The sequence below is a fragment of the Aspergillus oryzae genome, chromosome 2 (genome assembly GCF_000184455.2).
Source record: "Aspergillus oryzae RIB40 DNA, chromosome 2".
Taxonomy (NCBI): domain Eukaryota; kingdom Fungi; phylum Ascomycota; class Eurotiomycetes; order Eurotiales; family Aspergillaceae; genus Aspergillus; species Aspergillus oryzae.
The window spans coordinates 2,170,895-2,185,517 of record NC_036436.1 but is presented as its reverse complement, the minus strand read 5'-3'; the positions used below and the strand labels follow the sequence as shown (position 1 = coordinate 2,185,517).

General features: G+C 45.4%; 6 protein-coding genes across 6 annotated transcripts; all 6 read left to right on the top strand.

Moving 5' to 3' along the window:
• Window positions 1–874: 874 nt before the first annotated feature.
• Window positions 875–2,000, top strand: AO090003000033 (uncharacterized protein; the record flags this gene model as incomplete). Its single annotated transcript, XM_023234705.1, is given in 6 exon segments — window positions 875–889; window positions 947–983; window positions 1,039–1,139; window positions 1,152–1,543; window positions 1,594–1,661; window positions 1,723–2,000. The coding sequence occupies 6 exon segments, from the start codon at window positions 875–877 to the stop codon at window positions 1,998–2,000; spliced, it is 891 nt and encodes a 296-aa protein (XP_023089802.1).
• Window positions 2,001–3,929: 1,929 nt separating this feature from the next.
• AO090003000032 (GMC family oxidoreductase) lies at window positions 3,930–6,099 on the top strand (the record flags this gene model as incomplete). The annotated part of the gene is made up of 3 exons (XM_023234704.1): window positions 3,930–3,985; window positions 4,112–4,498; window positions 4,563–6,099. The coding sequence occupies 3 exons, from the start codon at window positions 3,930–3,932 to the stop codon at window positions 6,097–6,099; spliced, it is 1,980 nt and encodes a 659-aa protein (XP_023089801.1).
• A 709-nt stretch (window positions 6,100–6,808) lies between these two features.
• Window positions 6,809–7,456, top strand: AO090003000031 (putative DnaJ chaperone (Caj1); the record flags this gene model as incomplete). Its single annotated transcript, XM_023234703.1, has 1 exon — window positions 6,809–7,456. The coding sequence occupies one exon, from the start codon at window positions 6,809–6,811 to the stop codon at window positions 7,454–7,456; it is 648 nt and encodes a 215-aa protein (XP_023089800.1).
• A 699-nt stretch (window positions 7,457–8,155) lies between these two features.
• On the top strand, window positions 8,156–9,223 carry sec53 (phosphomannomutase SEC53; the record flags this gene model as incomplete). The annotated part of the gene is made up of 5 exons (XM_001819219.1): window positions 8,156–8,260; window positions 8,341–8,403; window positions 8,454–8,770; window positions 8,830–8,904; window positions 8,974–9,223. 5 exons carry the CDS (start codon window positions 8,156–8,158, stop codon window positions 9,221–9,223), a joined length of 810 nt encoding a protein of 269 aa, XP_001819271.1.
• Window positions 9,224–10,753: 1,530 nt separating this feature from the next.
• AO090003000029 (CCDC90 family protein) lies at window positions 10,754–11,336 on the top strand (the record flags this gene model as incomplete). Its single annotated transcript, XM_001819218.3, has 3 exons — window positions 10,754–10,769; window positions 10,878–11,211; window positions 11,279–11,336. The coding sequence occupies 3 exons, from the start codon at window positions 10,754–10,756 to the stop codon at window positions 11,334–11,336; spliced, it is 408 nt and encodes a 135-aa protein (XP_001819270.3).
• Window positions 11,337–12,733: 1,397 nt separating this feature from the next.
• AO090003000028 (uncharacterized protein) lies at window positions 12,734–14,501 on the top strand (the record flags this gene model as incomplete). The annotated part of the gene is made up of 2 exons (XM_001819217.1): window positions 12,734–12,914; window positions 12,970–14,501. The coding sequence occupies 2 exons, from the start codon at window positions 12,734–12,736 to the stop codon at window positions 14,499–14,501; spliced, it is 1,713 nt and encodes a 570-aa protein (XP_001819269.1).
• Window positions 14,502–14,623: the final 122 nt, after the last annotated feature.

Genomic DNA, 14,623 nt, shown 5'->3' with positions numbered 1-14,623 from the left:
AAAGTAAATCCTGCCGCTGCTTCTATTCATCAATCACAATCAGGAGCAGCCGTTACATCATCGATGTGATAACGATGTCTAATGGGCAGATTAAGCCCACCAACAACATGGAAAGGTGAGGCTTTCTTTACTTTTATTTTTTATGCTGATCATCACTTTTTACATCATCCACTTTATACATTCAACTAAACCGTCCGGGAGTCATTTTATCCATATCCTGATAAACGACCAAGCGCCCTTGATTATGCTTGTTTGTCTTTTCTCTTCAATGTTTACATCTAGTCATTCCTTTGTTTTAAAGATTTTACGATCTGCTTCTTTCTTCTTCGTTGTTGCTTTTTTTTCAACTACACAGTAGTAGTGCCGCCCAGGATGAAGTTGGTTCTTGTAATGATACTGCTAGCAGTAGCATTTCCTGGGCTTATTTTGGCAAATCTACAGGAACTAGCAGCTGCAATGCCACGATGTGGTGTAAGTATACAGTTTCACATTGGTATGAAGAAAAACTGACTTGTCCAGCTCAATTGCATGATCTCATCCATTGCAGTGTCTAATTGTGCAGCTACAGACCAGGCCTGTATATGCACGGATGCTACTCTCACCACCAGTATAGAGATATGTGTTGCAGCAAATTGCACAGTTCGGGATTCTTTGAGTACGTTGATATTCTTGGCCCTTAACATCTCCCGTTTAACTGTATGTAGCGAGCAAAAATGTGTCGATGACAGCCTGCGGTCAACCAGTGCGAGACCATACAAAGGTAGTGTCCATCGCGGGCGTCGTGGGAGGAGTTATAGCCTTTGTAGCATTTCTTCTTCGAATAATGGCAAGAATGAAGTGCTGTGGTGGTGAATTTGGGTTGGACGACTGGACAATGGCGGTGACCATGGTATGACCTCTCCCGATATTCAGAAAAGGCGCGAGGTATCTAACTGGGACACTCCAGCTGCTTGTCATTGCCCTCTCATCGCTATCTGTCGTTTGTATGTGCACCATGTTTACTCAGGAGGGAGCAATTATACTGACCATGGCACATAGTGGCTGATACGGGCCTTGGTAAAGATATCTGGACGCTTCCCTTTGATAACATTACCCGTATTCTCAAGGTCAGTAAGATGAATGTCTCTGCAGCATATGGTGTACTGAACTAGGAGTATCAGATATATTTCTTTGACGAGTGCTTATACCTTAGTATTCTACCATTGACGAAGATTTCGATTCTTTTCTTTTACCTGAGGGTTTTTCCAAAGCGCTCATTCCGGAATGCTGTGTACACTGTGATCGGCCTAAATGTTTGTTACATGATTGCATTTGTGTTGATTTCGGTATTTCAATGCCGGCCGCTCGATGGAGCCTGGCTCCACTGGGATAAAGAGGATCAGTATCAGTGCAACGACATCAACGCACAAGGCTGGGCGGCAGCCGTCTTCAATATGGTTTTGGACTTAGTCGTCATGATAATGCCTCTCCGTGAGCTCTATCACCTGCAGCTTTCCCTGCGGAAGAAGCTCCTTGTGATGTGTATGTTCAGCCTTGGTATCTTGTAAGTGTTTGGAATGGAGTTACTATGAATAAGTTACTCATACAAAACAGTGTCACACTGGTCAGCATACTACGGCTAAAATCACTCATTCATTTTGCAGATACCGATAACTTGACCTGTGAGTCCACACTGCCCTGTTGAAGGAATGCTGGTGCATAGTTAACTATTCGATAATACAGGGGATTATGTCCAAGTGGGATACTGGAGCACCATCGAGGTCCACGTGGGAGTTATTTGTGCCTGTCTACCGGCTATTCGCTCATTGCTGACCCGCATCTGCCCCAGCATTTTCGGCGACACGAGGGTTCAGACCAGCACGAGCCGGTCGGGGGGCGCCAGCTCTCGACTCGAAGGCGTGGTGCAAAGTAAGCCCAAAGTGAAAGGAGATGATTCGGACTTCCTTCCTCTTGTAGACATGGACAACTCCAGCCACTTTGACCTGCAAACCCACTGGTGATCTTAAAAACCTTACTTTTTCTTACCGGATGTATGGCCGTTCATTCAATTACCCTCTGGCATGCTTCAAAGATTCTTATCTCTTTGTTCTTGATTTCTTTTTCATTGGATATTTTGCTTTCTGTTCTTTTCCCCCAGGATAATCTGCTTTTTCTTCTCTTTGTACCTTTATATACCCTTCATTCACATTACTTCTCCTTATGACAAGGTTAATACTTATGTATCATAGAACAACGGAGGAAGGTAGACTAGCCCTCGGGTTCAGACTTCCATAACCTTATTTAGAATCTGTCAAAAGAGAACGGAAATATTTACTACTAGTCGTGTCCGACAATCTTAAGGTTGCTAGTAGGCACAAGTATCTCCACAAGGTAGATCATTATCTGTTTTAGGGCGTAGTCAACTTTAACCCTAACTGTCACCCGCCATTCCCCGAAGTGAGTAAAGATTAGACTGTTACTTAATGTCTTAGCTGCTAAGATTCAAGCAAATAGGGGAAGATTGCTTGCTCTACAAAGAAGGAAAGAAAGAAAGAGAGAGAGAGAGAGAAAAAAAAAAAAAAAGATATTAACAGTAAGATGATTACATCAAACCAATAAATTAGGTTGTCGAATGACTCGTAGAAGCACAAAACCCACAAAATGCCATATATGAGGAGATTCCACTTCCCTACACACGGTATGGAAAATGACTACTACGTATGAATCTAGGCCCAATTTCTCAACGGTTGAACGGAGGTCACCCGAGCTTCTGAGTCCAGTTTATACTCTACTAGTGCAATGCCTAATTTGGCTGCTGAAGTTGATACCCAACAGTTGGGGCCCCCGGGCCGAGACTTTCTGACCCACTGCTAGTGTACGTTAATTATAATTTAACATGCTCGGGGTTAATGATAGTATCCAGCGAGGTTCCTCGTGAGATAGCACAAATGATCGTCACCAGCTACACTCTATGGTAGAACACCGGCTTATTTTCTACTACTCTAGTATGGCCTGCGCCAGAGGAGTAAGCACTGAACTGTCTCGGCCGAGCAGACAACTTCGTGGTTTTTACGGAGTACTTCCATGGACTTTTGGGTGGATATTGCCCCTTTTCCTTTTCCTTGTTCTTTACATCCCTTGTCTTAAAGCAGATTGGAGAGGTGCTGAATGCCGATCGTGGACAGCATAGCCTGGCCCAGACGTGGGACTTCAACATACGGCCCATGTGGGGAATGCATTTCCACCTATAGCCAAATATCCATATGCTGGTGGTTTATATACCAGCTCAACATTATACCCTTACAGGTGTTTCTAGTCTTCCTTTTCGTAATCACTTCGCGAGATATGAAGAGAGTATACTGATGACCGGCTATTGTCAACAGTGAAGGCTGCAGAGGGCAGTGAGAATCAAGATATAACAATCTGCATTAGATATATCGTTGGATTGTATATGTTCACATTTGTTAACTATGATGTTTGCAAATCTCAGTCCTACATACCAATTCGAGTCAAAAAGTAAAATTACAATATGAGCCCAATAAGACAATTATTAATTAGAGAAAAGGGGGGAAATTAAATAAAAATGCAAGAAAGAGACAGCGCTCCGTTGGTATCCAGGCCCTCCTTTCATAGAATGGGCAACAGTCTTAGTGGCTTAGATCATTTGGTTTGGGCTATTCTGTTGGGACTTAGTAAATGTCATTAAAATACTAAGGATACTCTGCACAATAACTGACCTATGCAAGTAGAATACCACATGTCGATCATTTACAATGCTGCATTATCATATGATAATAACGCATTCAAAGCATATCTTCAGGAGTACTTCTCCTGGGAGGATCTGCTACTCTTGATAGCTGGGTATAAGAATGAAAGACTACACGGCTTTAGAAAGCCCTTTCTTTTGAGTCCATATACTATTAGCTAGAGTACCCTCTGTCTCTTTGACTATGATCTTTCTCAGGAGCTTTGTTTTATCTTTGGCCCTCTCTCCCCTTCTAGCCTCGTAAGTCGTTCTGTTTACTTGTCCTGCGTTGGGGGATCTTTGACCGGGTACTAAAGCTATATAAAATAGTGGCCACAAAGCCAATCATCAATGGCTTCACGACACTCAAACGCGGTCCGTGAATAGCTCCTATATAGCATCCGACAACCCTACAGAATATGACTATGTAGTTGTCGGTTCGGGCCCAGGAGGCGGCCCATTGGCAGCACGATTAGCCATTGCAGGCTACAGAGTCCTTCTTATCGACGCCGGGGATGATCAAGGCAATGCAACTAAGCAGCAGGTGCCCGCATTGCAGTTGCAGTCGACTGAGTATGAGCCAATGCGTTGGGATTACTTCGTCAACCACTACTCCAACTTGACCCGCCAGGAGGAAGATTCAAAAATAACGTATAGAACTCCATCTGGAGACATTCATGTTGGTCCTAGCCCCCCTGCTAATTCGGAACCACTGGGAATTTTGTATCCTCGAGCCGGCACCTTGGGAGGTTGCTCCGCACACAATGCCATGATGTTAGACTCTTAAGTTCCCCAGCTATTGATATAAAATCTATCATCCTTTCTAACAATTAGATAGCACGATCCTTGCCTATGACAGTGACTGGGATAGCATTGCGTCTGCTACGAGTGATGACTCTTGGTCAGCCGAGAAGATGCGCGAATATCTCAAACGGCTGGAGCGTAATCGCTATTTGCCGAACAGTATTGCTGGACATGGTTTTAATGGCTGGCTCACTACCAGTCTAACACAGCTGAAGCTTGTTCTTGAGGATCAGAAGCTGTTGTCCCTGGTCATTGCGGCAGCTACAGCTGCTGGTCAGAATCTACTAGGCAAGATTGTCGATACCGTGACCGGCCTTAGTGATATTCTGCTCCGAGACCTCAACAACGATGGTGCGACTCGTGATCAGCAAGTCGGTCTGTTCCAGGTGCCTCTCGCTGTAGACATTCCTGAATATAGACGCACAGGTCCCCGTGATTTTTTGATGGACACGGTCAATGCTGTGAATGCCGATGGCTCGCGCAAATACCATCTTGATATCCAGCTGAACACTCTTGTGACCAATGTACGCTTTGAGACATCTGGTACCAAGCCTAGGGCAACGGGGGTGGACTATATCAGGGGTCGAAGTTTGTACAGAGCGGATCCACGGTCAGAAAGTGCATCTGTAGGTACTCCCGGGTATGTCAATGCGGCCCGCGAAATCGTCTTGTCTGCAGGCACGTTCAATACCCCTCAGCTACTGAAGCTTAGTGGCATTGGACCCAAGGATGAGTTGAACAGATGGAACATCTCGGTGCTTGTTGACCTTCCTGGTGTTGGCACCAACCTCCAAGATCGCTATGAGACTGGCTTAGTTGGGAAGACGCCCACGGATTTTACCCTTACCACCAAGTGCACATTCATGGATAGTCTGCCAGATCCTTGTCTTGAACAGTGGCAAAATAATTCCCTGGACAAAGGAACATATACAACTAACGGCATTGCGATTGCCATCATCCGGAAGTCCTCTACTTCGGATGGAGAGCCGGATCTCCTCATATCCGGAGCCCCTGCCAACTTCCAAGGATATTTCCCCGGCTACTCTTATGAGGCCCTGAAAGACGCTCAGCATTGGACCTGGATTACCTTGAAGTCACACAGTCGCAATAATGCAGGCACGGTGGAGCTCAGATCTACAGATCCTAAAGACACCCCGATCATTAACTTCAACTCGTTCGATACCGGCATCACAGAAAACGATGCCGACGACAAAGACCTACAGGCCGTGTACGAAGCTATGGAATTTTCGAGGAAGATTTTTGATAATTTGGTGCCCCTAGATGGAAGTTTTGAGGAGGTATGGCCAGGGCCCAATGTCACTACTGAAGCAGAGTTGAAGGAGTTCATCAAGAGAGAGGCATGGGGCCATCACGCTTGTTGTACCAACCCTATCGGCCCTGACACTGACAAGAATAGCGTGTTAGATTCTCGCTTTAGGGTTTTGGGTGTCGATGGTCTCCGAGTAGTAGACGCGTCGGTTTTCCCTAAGATACCCGGATACTATATCGCGCTGCCCGTCTACATGGTCAGCGAAAAGGCAGCCGATGTTATCCTCTCCGACGCAGCCTGAGCTTTTAAGCGTGCTTCTTTTCTTTTAAAGTATTTTGCTCATACTTTTCTTCCCTTATTTCTGTCTCCAACTCTGTCCAGGCCAAACCCACGTTGTACGTACCCGGTCGATATCGCATTTATTTCTAAGTTTAAGTGGCCCAGCGATAAGGCTTATTAGTGTGTATATCGTAGAGACAATGATAACTAACCAACATGCTAAAAATATAGTAGAAGCCATAAATAACGCTTTTCAGTTCTGGAAGCCGTGATACTGCCAGGATTGAATACTTGCGCTATCGACTTAACATAGATATACTCTCTGCCTAAGGCATCAACGGGGGCATCGGTAGGCTACGTCATTTTCCTTCCCGTGCCACTTCATTTGCTTTGCGGATTTATGTTGTTAAGTACAAGTTTTAGCTCATGATCCCCGCTCTGCGTAATAATCTTACTTCGAATATATTTGGAGGCCACGATCTAAACTTACACGTCAAATCTGCAATCTATATCCATTCATAGATCGTTATATTAGTAAATATGCCGAGTAAGTCTGCCAACAAGGCTTCGTCTAGAGCGTGTGAGCACTAATACTTCTAGTGTGCAGAACAACCTGATTATTGTAAATATTATTCTCGATTCCACCCGACCAAACGATAGTGTTTGTTTTGACTAGGGTACAGACAAGGTTCTAGGCGTGTCTCCTAACGCAACCCAAAGAGAAATTCGCAATGCATATAAAAGGTGATTATCAGCATCTGCTCATACCTGAACGTTCCTCATTGTGTGTGATTGACCCTTCCAGAGAATCCTTGAAATCACATCCTGACCGTGTACCTGCCGATTCTCCTGAGCGGCCTACCCGAACGCGCAAATTTCAGGAAATCAATGATGCCTATTATACCCTGTCAGACGAGTCACGTCGGAGAGAGTACGACGCAACAAGGCCAGTGGAAGAAGAAACCGAGGATGAAGTACCCCTAGGTGGCACCGGGGGATTTTCATGGTCTTCATTTGGGTTTGGCACGAGCGACCGTGAACAACGTGCCTCTGAACAGTTTGGCTCGGTGTTTGAGGAGATGCTACGCGAAGAGGGCCTCGCTAGTGATGATACTGACGCTGATGGCCGTCGGCGGACCAGGCCTACATCTCGCTTCTGGTCTATTGTTGGTGGAATAAGTGGTGGTGCACTCGGATTCATTGTCGCCAATGCTGCCGGTGCTTTCGCTGGTGCCGTTGCAGGAAATCGGCTCGGCGCTGTTCGTGATGCGAAGGGCAAAAGTGTCTACGAGGTCTTCCTAGATCTTCCACAAGGTGACCGTGCCAGGTTATTAAGCGAATTGGCAGCCAAAGTTTTCCAGTCCACAGTTGGACGATAACTGCATAGTGGCCTCTTGTTTTAATCTATGTTAGTAGGCACTATTATTATTATTTCTCTCTCTCTCTCTCTCTCTCTCCAACAGTGTGTGACTGATGGGGAGGCATTCCAGGCCGGAGGCTCTAGCGTTTAATCAACGTATAACTCAGGGATAGTTATACAATTTTCATTACATCGATGGTCCCTAGAGTTGATACTCAAGAGGTTGTTTGTCTTTTCGGTGTTCGACATCGAATGACCAGATACGGTGCTATACTATCATATATACTCCGTACTTACGGAGTAATCCTTATCGGTGCATATTTTCCCCAGGTTCAAGTTGTTATCGATAAGCATGGACCCACGCCGACCAGGATATCTACATACGTAGTAGTACTTACTCCGCAGTCGCAATAACTAGGACTACATACTAATACTCAGATTAGTACTTGTATCATGGTAGTAGTTGACCGCCTTCATTCGTTGCTGTAATGCCTGGTACAGTGTTTAGATTTCCCTATAAAACAGGTAAATTATTGTTAGTACCTGGTACATCCCTCCTCTCGCCGCATGCGGTCAGGACTCGTTCTTCGTGGATATATAAGGAGCCTGTTTTCTTAATTTCCGCAAACGCCGGATTGACTTTTGTTCCCTCTAGCTATTGCCATCTTTTCTACGTATCTCAACCTTCTGTACCTTCCCACCTCCTCAGCACAGCGTCATGGCAGCGGAAGCCGCAGGTGTGTATCCAGCTCTGGAGGACCGTCCTGTAAAGGACACGATCTGTCTTTTCGATGTCGACGGTACATTGACCCCTGCGAGAAGGGTAGGTTGTAAAGCCGATGATATGTCTCATTATAAGGATTTTGGGTTGAAGCTTTACTAACCGGTCCTTGGACACCGCAGACTATCTCTCCCGAAATGCTCCAGCTCCTCTCTCAATTGCGCCATAAGTGTGCCATTGGAACCGTTAGTCCCCGTTATTCTCGGAAAGCAGCCCGCAGCCTCACAGTGCACAGGTTGGTGGCTCTGATCTTGCCAAGCAGCAAGAGCAACTAGGCACATCCTCGACAAAAGTTTCCTCACTTTTTGATTTTTGCTTTGCCGAAAATGGATTGACTGCAATTCGATTGGGCAGGTTCCTCGCCAGCAACAGCTTTATCGCGTGGATTGGGGAAGAGAAATACCAAAAATTGGCTAATTTCTGCCTTAAGTACATCGCGGATTTGCAGCTGCCAAAGAAGCGTGGTACTTTCGTCGAGTTCCGCAACGGAATGATTAATGTCAGCCCTGTTGGCCGCAATGCAAGTGTGGATGAGAGGATTGAATTCGAAGCGTACGTACCGGAGCTCACTCCTGCTCTGAATTACTATGGTTGGCTTATAAAGGTAACAGCTATGACAAACAGCATAACATTAGAAAGAGCTTCGTAGAAGCCCTCAAGACGGAATTTCCTGACTACAATCTTAGGTAAGTCATAGATGTAATTATTTCGGGCTCATGCCATCCAGCATTCAATGTTAACGATAGTCTTTGTAGTTACTCAATTGGTGGCCAGATCTCGTTCGACGTTTTCCCAGCCGGCTGGGACAAGACCTACTGCCTGCGCCATATTGAAGCCGAAAAAGATATCTCGGGCATTAAATACAAGACTATTCATTTCTTCGGGGACAAGTCTTTCCCCGGAGGTAATGATTACGAGATCTATACCGATTCTAGGACAATTGGGCATGCGGTCAAGGACCCTGACGATACCATGAAGCAGCTGAAAGAAATATTCCAGCTATAACCCTGTGATTAATTAAGGTTATATCTTCCAATTTACTGGCTCAAAACAGGATCAATACTTGTTACGCCGTTACACGCCGACTCCGTTTATGGTGTGAGAATGTCAGGTATGCCTTACAGCGAAGTGCCTAATTGTGGAAATATATATAGTTTAATCTTTCCAAGACCATGATGTGCGTTAAATCGCTTTGAAACACGCACTTTCCTCCTAAATGTCCAGCTCTGATCAATTCAGTAGAATCCTCCTATATCTTTCACTGAATTAAACAAGCATCATGACTAGACGGCTTCCATTCCTGTAGAGATGTCTATGACAGGCTAAATCATTTTTCATGGCCTTGAGTAGCGAGTCTTTATCTTAACTTTCTAAGCCGAAGTTATTAAAAGGCCACGTTGCTTTTATCAAACGATGCCAGTAAATGTGGTTACTTAGCTGAATACGGAGTACGTAGATGATAGTTGAATAACAAGAACACCCGCCTATAAAGGTAGTAGAGAAGGCCTAGAGCCTTTTTAATACCACCTACTACATCTTACTTCCATCGTTCCTACTTTACATATAATTTTTGTGTCCTTAAATCGAGTACTTTTCAGCGAGTCATAATGTAGGTTATGGTTGGTCGTGATATGACGCAATACCGAATTTGATTCCAGTTTTTATTTTTATTTTTTTATTTTTTTTGTTTATTTTTCAGTAATGCCAGTACATACTCCGTACTACGGAGTTGACTAGTCTTCTCCGGAGTCGGGAAAGTCCCAGTTTTCCGACTCGGGGAAGTCGAGACCAATGACGGGACTCAGCGGAGTTGAATTCGCTACTAATGCCTTCCGTCTCGGATCATCGAATGAGAGTACGAGAGCCCCTAAGTTAGTCATCCGGATCGCAGGAACCTCATCGTCATTTGACTTTATGAAGCTGATCAAACACATTCATTTTTGGAAGCCCTTCCGACAAACTGATTGCGCCTGACTCGCATAAAACACTGCTATTCTACCGCGCAAGGAAATGGCACCACAAAAGTCCGTTACCGAAGTGCCACGGTCTATACTCCCTCGCTTGACATGGAACGGCTCCTCTGCTCGGACTACTGTTCCTCCTCCCCAGAGCAACATTTTATCAGCAAGGCAACAACAGAGAACGCTACGCATACATAGCTGGAACTCTGCCGGGCGACAACTACATACTTTGACCTTTTCTCCTCACTCTTCTACATTTGTTTCCGCAACAGTCCGAGAGCCGACCTTATCCTCAATATCTAGACGATTACCAGAATCAACGAGTCGTCCAACCAGTCGACCGGCAGCACCCACAGGTAATCCTATCCGATATAATGGTGTTTACGTCGCTGCATTTAAACCAGCTCGGCGCGCTTTCCATGCCTCCGCCACCCAACAAAGGGACCACCATTTCGATACGTTAAAGTTCGTTCAGCGGTTGAAAGAGGAAGGTTTCAGTGAGGAACAGGCTGTCGCGATGATGCGAGTCCTAAATGATGTTATCCAAGAGTCTATTCAGAATTTAACCCGGACAATGGTCCTCAGAGAAGGTGAGTGGCTCCTCAATCCTTCGGCGGAAGCTTGTCAAATAGCATCAAGGCATTTGCACATTCCGCATAGCACCTCCTAGGTTCTGAAGCTAATGATTTTCGCAACAGACACCGAAAGATCGACGTATACTCAGAAAGTCGATTTCGCCAAACTTCGCTCAGAACTACTCAACGCGGATTCAACCGAAGCGCAACTAACACGTTCGTCACATGAGAAGATTGCTGCAGATCTAGCTAAGCTCAATTCACGACTTCGGGATGAGATTGGGCGCACGCAAGCATCCGTTCGTCTGGACCTAAACCTTGAAAAGGGTCGTATTCGAGAAGAAGCAAATAGCCAAGAAATGCGAATAAAGGAGACGGAAACGCGAATAGAGCAGGAGGTGGCGGGTTTGCGAGAACGCGTAGAAGCCGTGAAGTTCTCTACGCTACAGTGGCTGATGTATGTCACCTTGAATCCTTGGAACTTGCCCTGTGTTGTACTAATACATGTTTTTTTTTTTTTTCAGGGGTGTATGCACCGGTACCGCCGCTTTGATTCTTGGTGCCTGGCGTCTTTTCATGTGAGTTGAAGGCTTGTTTGAGATTAGGATGGAGAAGAAGGGGGGAAACGAATTTATTGATGTTCTTTTCTGGCTGGGTGAGGACTCAGGAGCTCCACATAATGTAAATTAGAACTACCTTGCCCTCTGCTGCTAGCCTATACGCAGGACTATAGGACCAGAGAAGGCATGTCCTTCGCTCCATTCCCTTTGTTTCGATGAGCGACAGCCCGGGCTCATTGTATTGTTAATTTGACATGGAGCCCCTCGTTCTATAGCAGCGAAGAACTAGGGATGGATCCTTCCATCAAGAATATGTTACTCAGCAGTGGGAGTAGCGTGGTCGAGCACAAAACGGGGAAACGGAAGAGCCATCTGATCCACGCAACGGCTAGTTCAACGGTGCGTCTTGATATTTATATAATCGGCGAAAGCGTCGAAGAGTGCGACTACGTACAGCTTTGGGAGCTGACTCAGCTAAGCATACTAGATACGCTCCAGATCTTTATGACAGATGTATCGAGAGTGTCGTTTGCTTTAGATTTTCATGGAGATGCTGCTATAAACAGTTCGTGGTTCAATCTAGTAATGAGACCAACATCAGCTTTATTATCCTCTAGAAAGGATGTATTTGAACAAGCAAGTTGGTTTGACGTGTAAGTCGTGTCACAATTACGGACATCGTCAAATCTTCCGGTATCTCCCCTGCAGCAGACCACAGAAGATATGCAAAAGGTCAAATTGCACGGACCGCGGTACTATTGGACTAGATTGGGGTGGCTTATCGGACTCCGATGATCGTCCGGCACATCTCTTCAATGGGTCAGATTTTCCAATCAGCCATATGTACGGAATATGGATTGTGTCCATAGCAGGGGAACCATACTTGTAGACCGACGACTTGCTTGACAACTAGCAGAAAAGTTCCTCCAGCTATAGGGGACACGGAACAAGCATTGAGATTCGTGCAGACCCGCCATTTCAGCCCTCAGCCGAGGACTCTTCGACATAATACCCGTTGTTGAGATTATATCTGGCTGCAGCTAATGGGCACTACGGCTTGATTCTACGCTAATGTATTTATGCAAAATGGAGCCGTACTACGAGTATCTAACTGGTCGCTTTTTATATTGTGACATGCCCCCTCATTCCATGATCGATATCCTGTTATCTCACTAACCCTGGCTACAAGCGGTTTTAATCTTGAATACAGTACTCTGATAGCTTATAATGCTCGACGACGCCATTATATGTGCCTAACTTGGCAGTTAACAGCAAGATAACCTCTAAGGGGGCTCCTCAATTGCAAGTCTGAATTTTCAGTTGAAAAGATTCATTGTGTCTTCTTGAAACTACGCTGAACGCAAAAGATTGTTATCCAGACCTGCTTCAACACGATTTAGAGGCAGTTACGTCGGAACTATGTTGCTTCGCACAGTCTTATGGCTTTGCTTTCTTTTAGTTGCTCCTTCCGAGGGCACATTAGAAGTATTTCAAATTTATCAGCCTGTCCAATACGGTGGAGTTGACGGCACACATTGTAACCAAAATGTGCTGCTGATGGAGCATGTGTTTGCCTCGAGCTATGGACACCCCTTTATAGGTATATAGAGCATCAAGCGCAGTCAGTTTTACAATATATTGATTTTTTTTAATAGGATACTACAGCCCCCCTGAATGTGAATTCGACACGGTTAAGATTAACCTTACGGTTACCTCCCAAGGTCGCCAATTTGATCGGTTAGCAATTCTTTTTCTTGGTGATACAGAGGTATTCCGAACCTCGACAGCGGAACCTACGGCCGACGGAATTGTCTGGGCCTATATAAAAGATATGTCGCAGTATAACGCACTATGGCAGATACAGCAAAAACTAATTTTCGACCTTGGAAATATCATAAATGATATATATACCGGCCCTTTCAGTGTGACCCTGACTGCATACTTCTCCTGCGAGGGTCATGCCAGAACCGCAGATGTAATTCTCCCAATATCCGCTAGGAAGTCAGCCTCCAACTTGTCGAGTGTCTTTACTGTTCCTGGAGATAATACAAAGACACTGTACCAGATACCTCCTAATACTTCGCGTGCAGTTGTGTCCATTTCCGCATGTGGTCAGTCTACTGAGGAGTTCTGGTGGTCCAATGTCTTCTCGTACGATACGGAAGCTTTCAATACCACAATGGGCGAGCTTTATGGTTACTCCCCATTTCGCGAAGTCCAACTCTATGTCGATGATATCCTTGCTGGTATTATATGGCCATTCCCTGTAATTTTCACCGGAGGGGTTGCACCAGGTTTCTGGCGCCCGATTGTTGGGATAGACGCCTTTGATCTGCGACAACCTGAAATCGATATCTCGCCCTTCCTCCCCATTCTCAAAGACGGACAGCCTCATTCTTTTGAGATTAAGATTGTCGGCTTGAGTGTTGCACAAAACGGGACCGTTACGCTCTCCGACAGCGTCGGTTCATACTGGGCTGTGACGGGAAATATCTTCCTGTATCTGAGTGATTCTGCCTTGGATAGTACAAGCCTCGGAACGGAGAAGCCCTACGTTGATGCACCTACTCCGCAATTCAAAGCCACGCGGAGCCTTGTCCAGAATCAGACTGGAGGGAATGACTCTCTGGCGTACTCCGTTGTTGGTGAAAGGACCCTTTCTATAAAATCATCCGCATTTCAATGGAGTCAAAACCTCACGTATTCCAATTTTGGTCTGTTTAGCCAGCAAGGCATGAGCCAATCGACCAATCAACACACATCTGGAAGGTCTACTATCATAGCCTTTGGAGCTAACCAAACATCAAATGAGGTCCAATTCGAATATCCCTTGTCTGTGAATCAGACGTATCGCCCTACCGATGCGGGGCAATCTATCCACGCTTGGATGAGTAGGGGTCTCGACATCAAAACAACAGGGGCAACCGGTATTTCTACTTATACTCTCACTTCGGGACCATCACGCTTGCACACTCAACAATGGGGCGAAGCATTCTATCAACCCACGGATAACAGCTCAATATCTTTTGGTGATACAACTGATGTATTTGAGAGCAACAGTATCCTCGGTCACTACAAAAGGTCAGTTCGAGCAGTGAACGGGAGCGTTGTATCCGATACAGATGATAGAGATGACCAGCCATCAAAGTCAAATGACTATAGCGACCATAGCTCTTTCTTGAAGTAATAGATTTATGCTGCATTCCGGAACATCTGTTTATGTTACACTCGTCTCTAGGTCAAGTTGAAAGCTTCAAGTGCTAGGTACTTTAGTTGCCAACCACTGTAGTTTTCTCGAGTCATTTCATT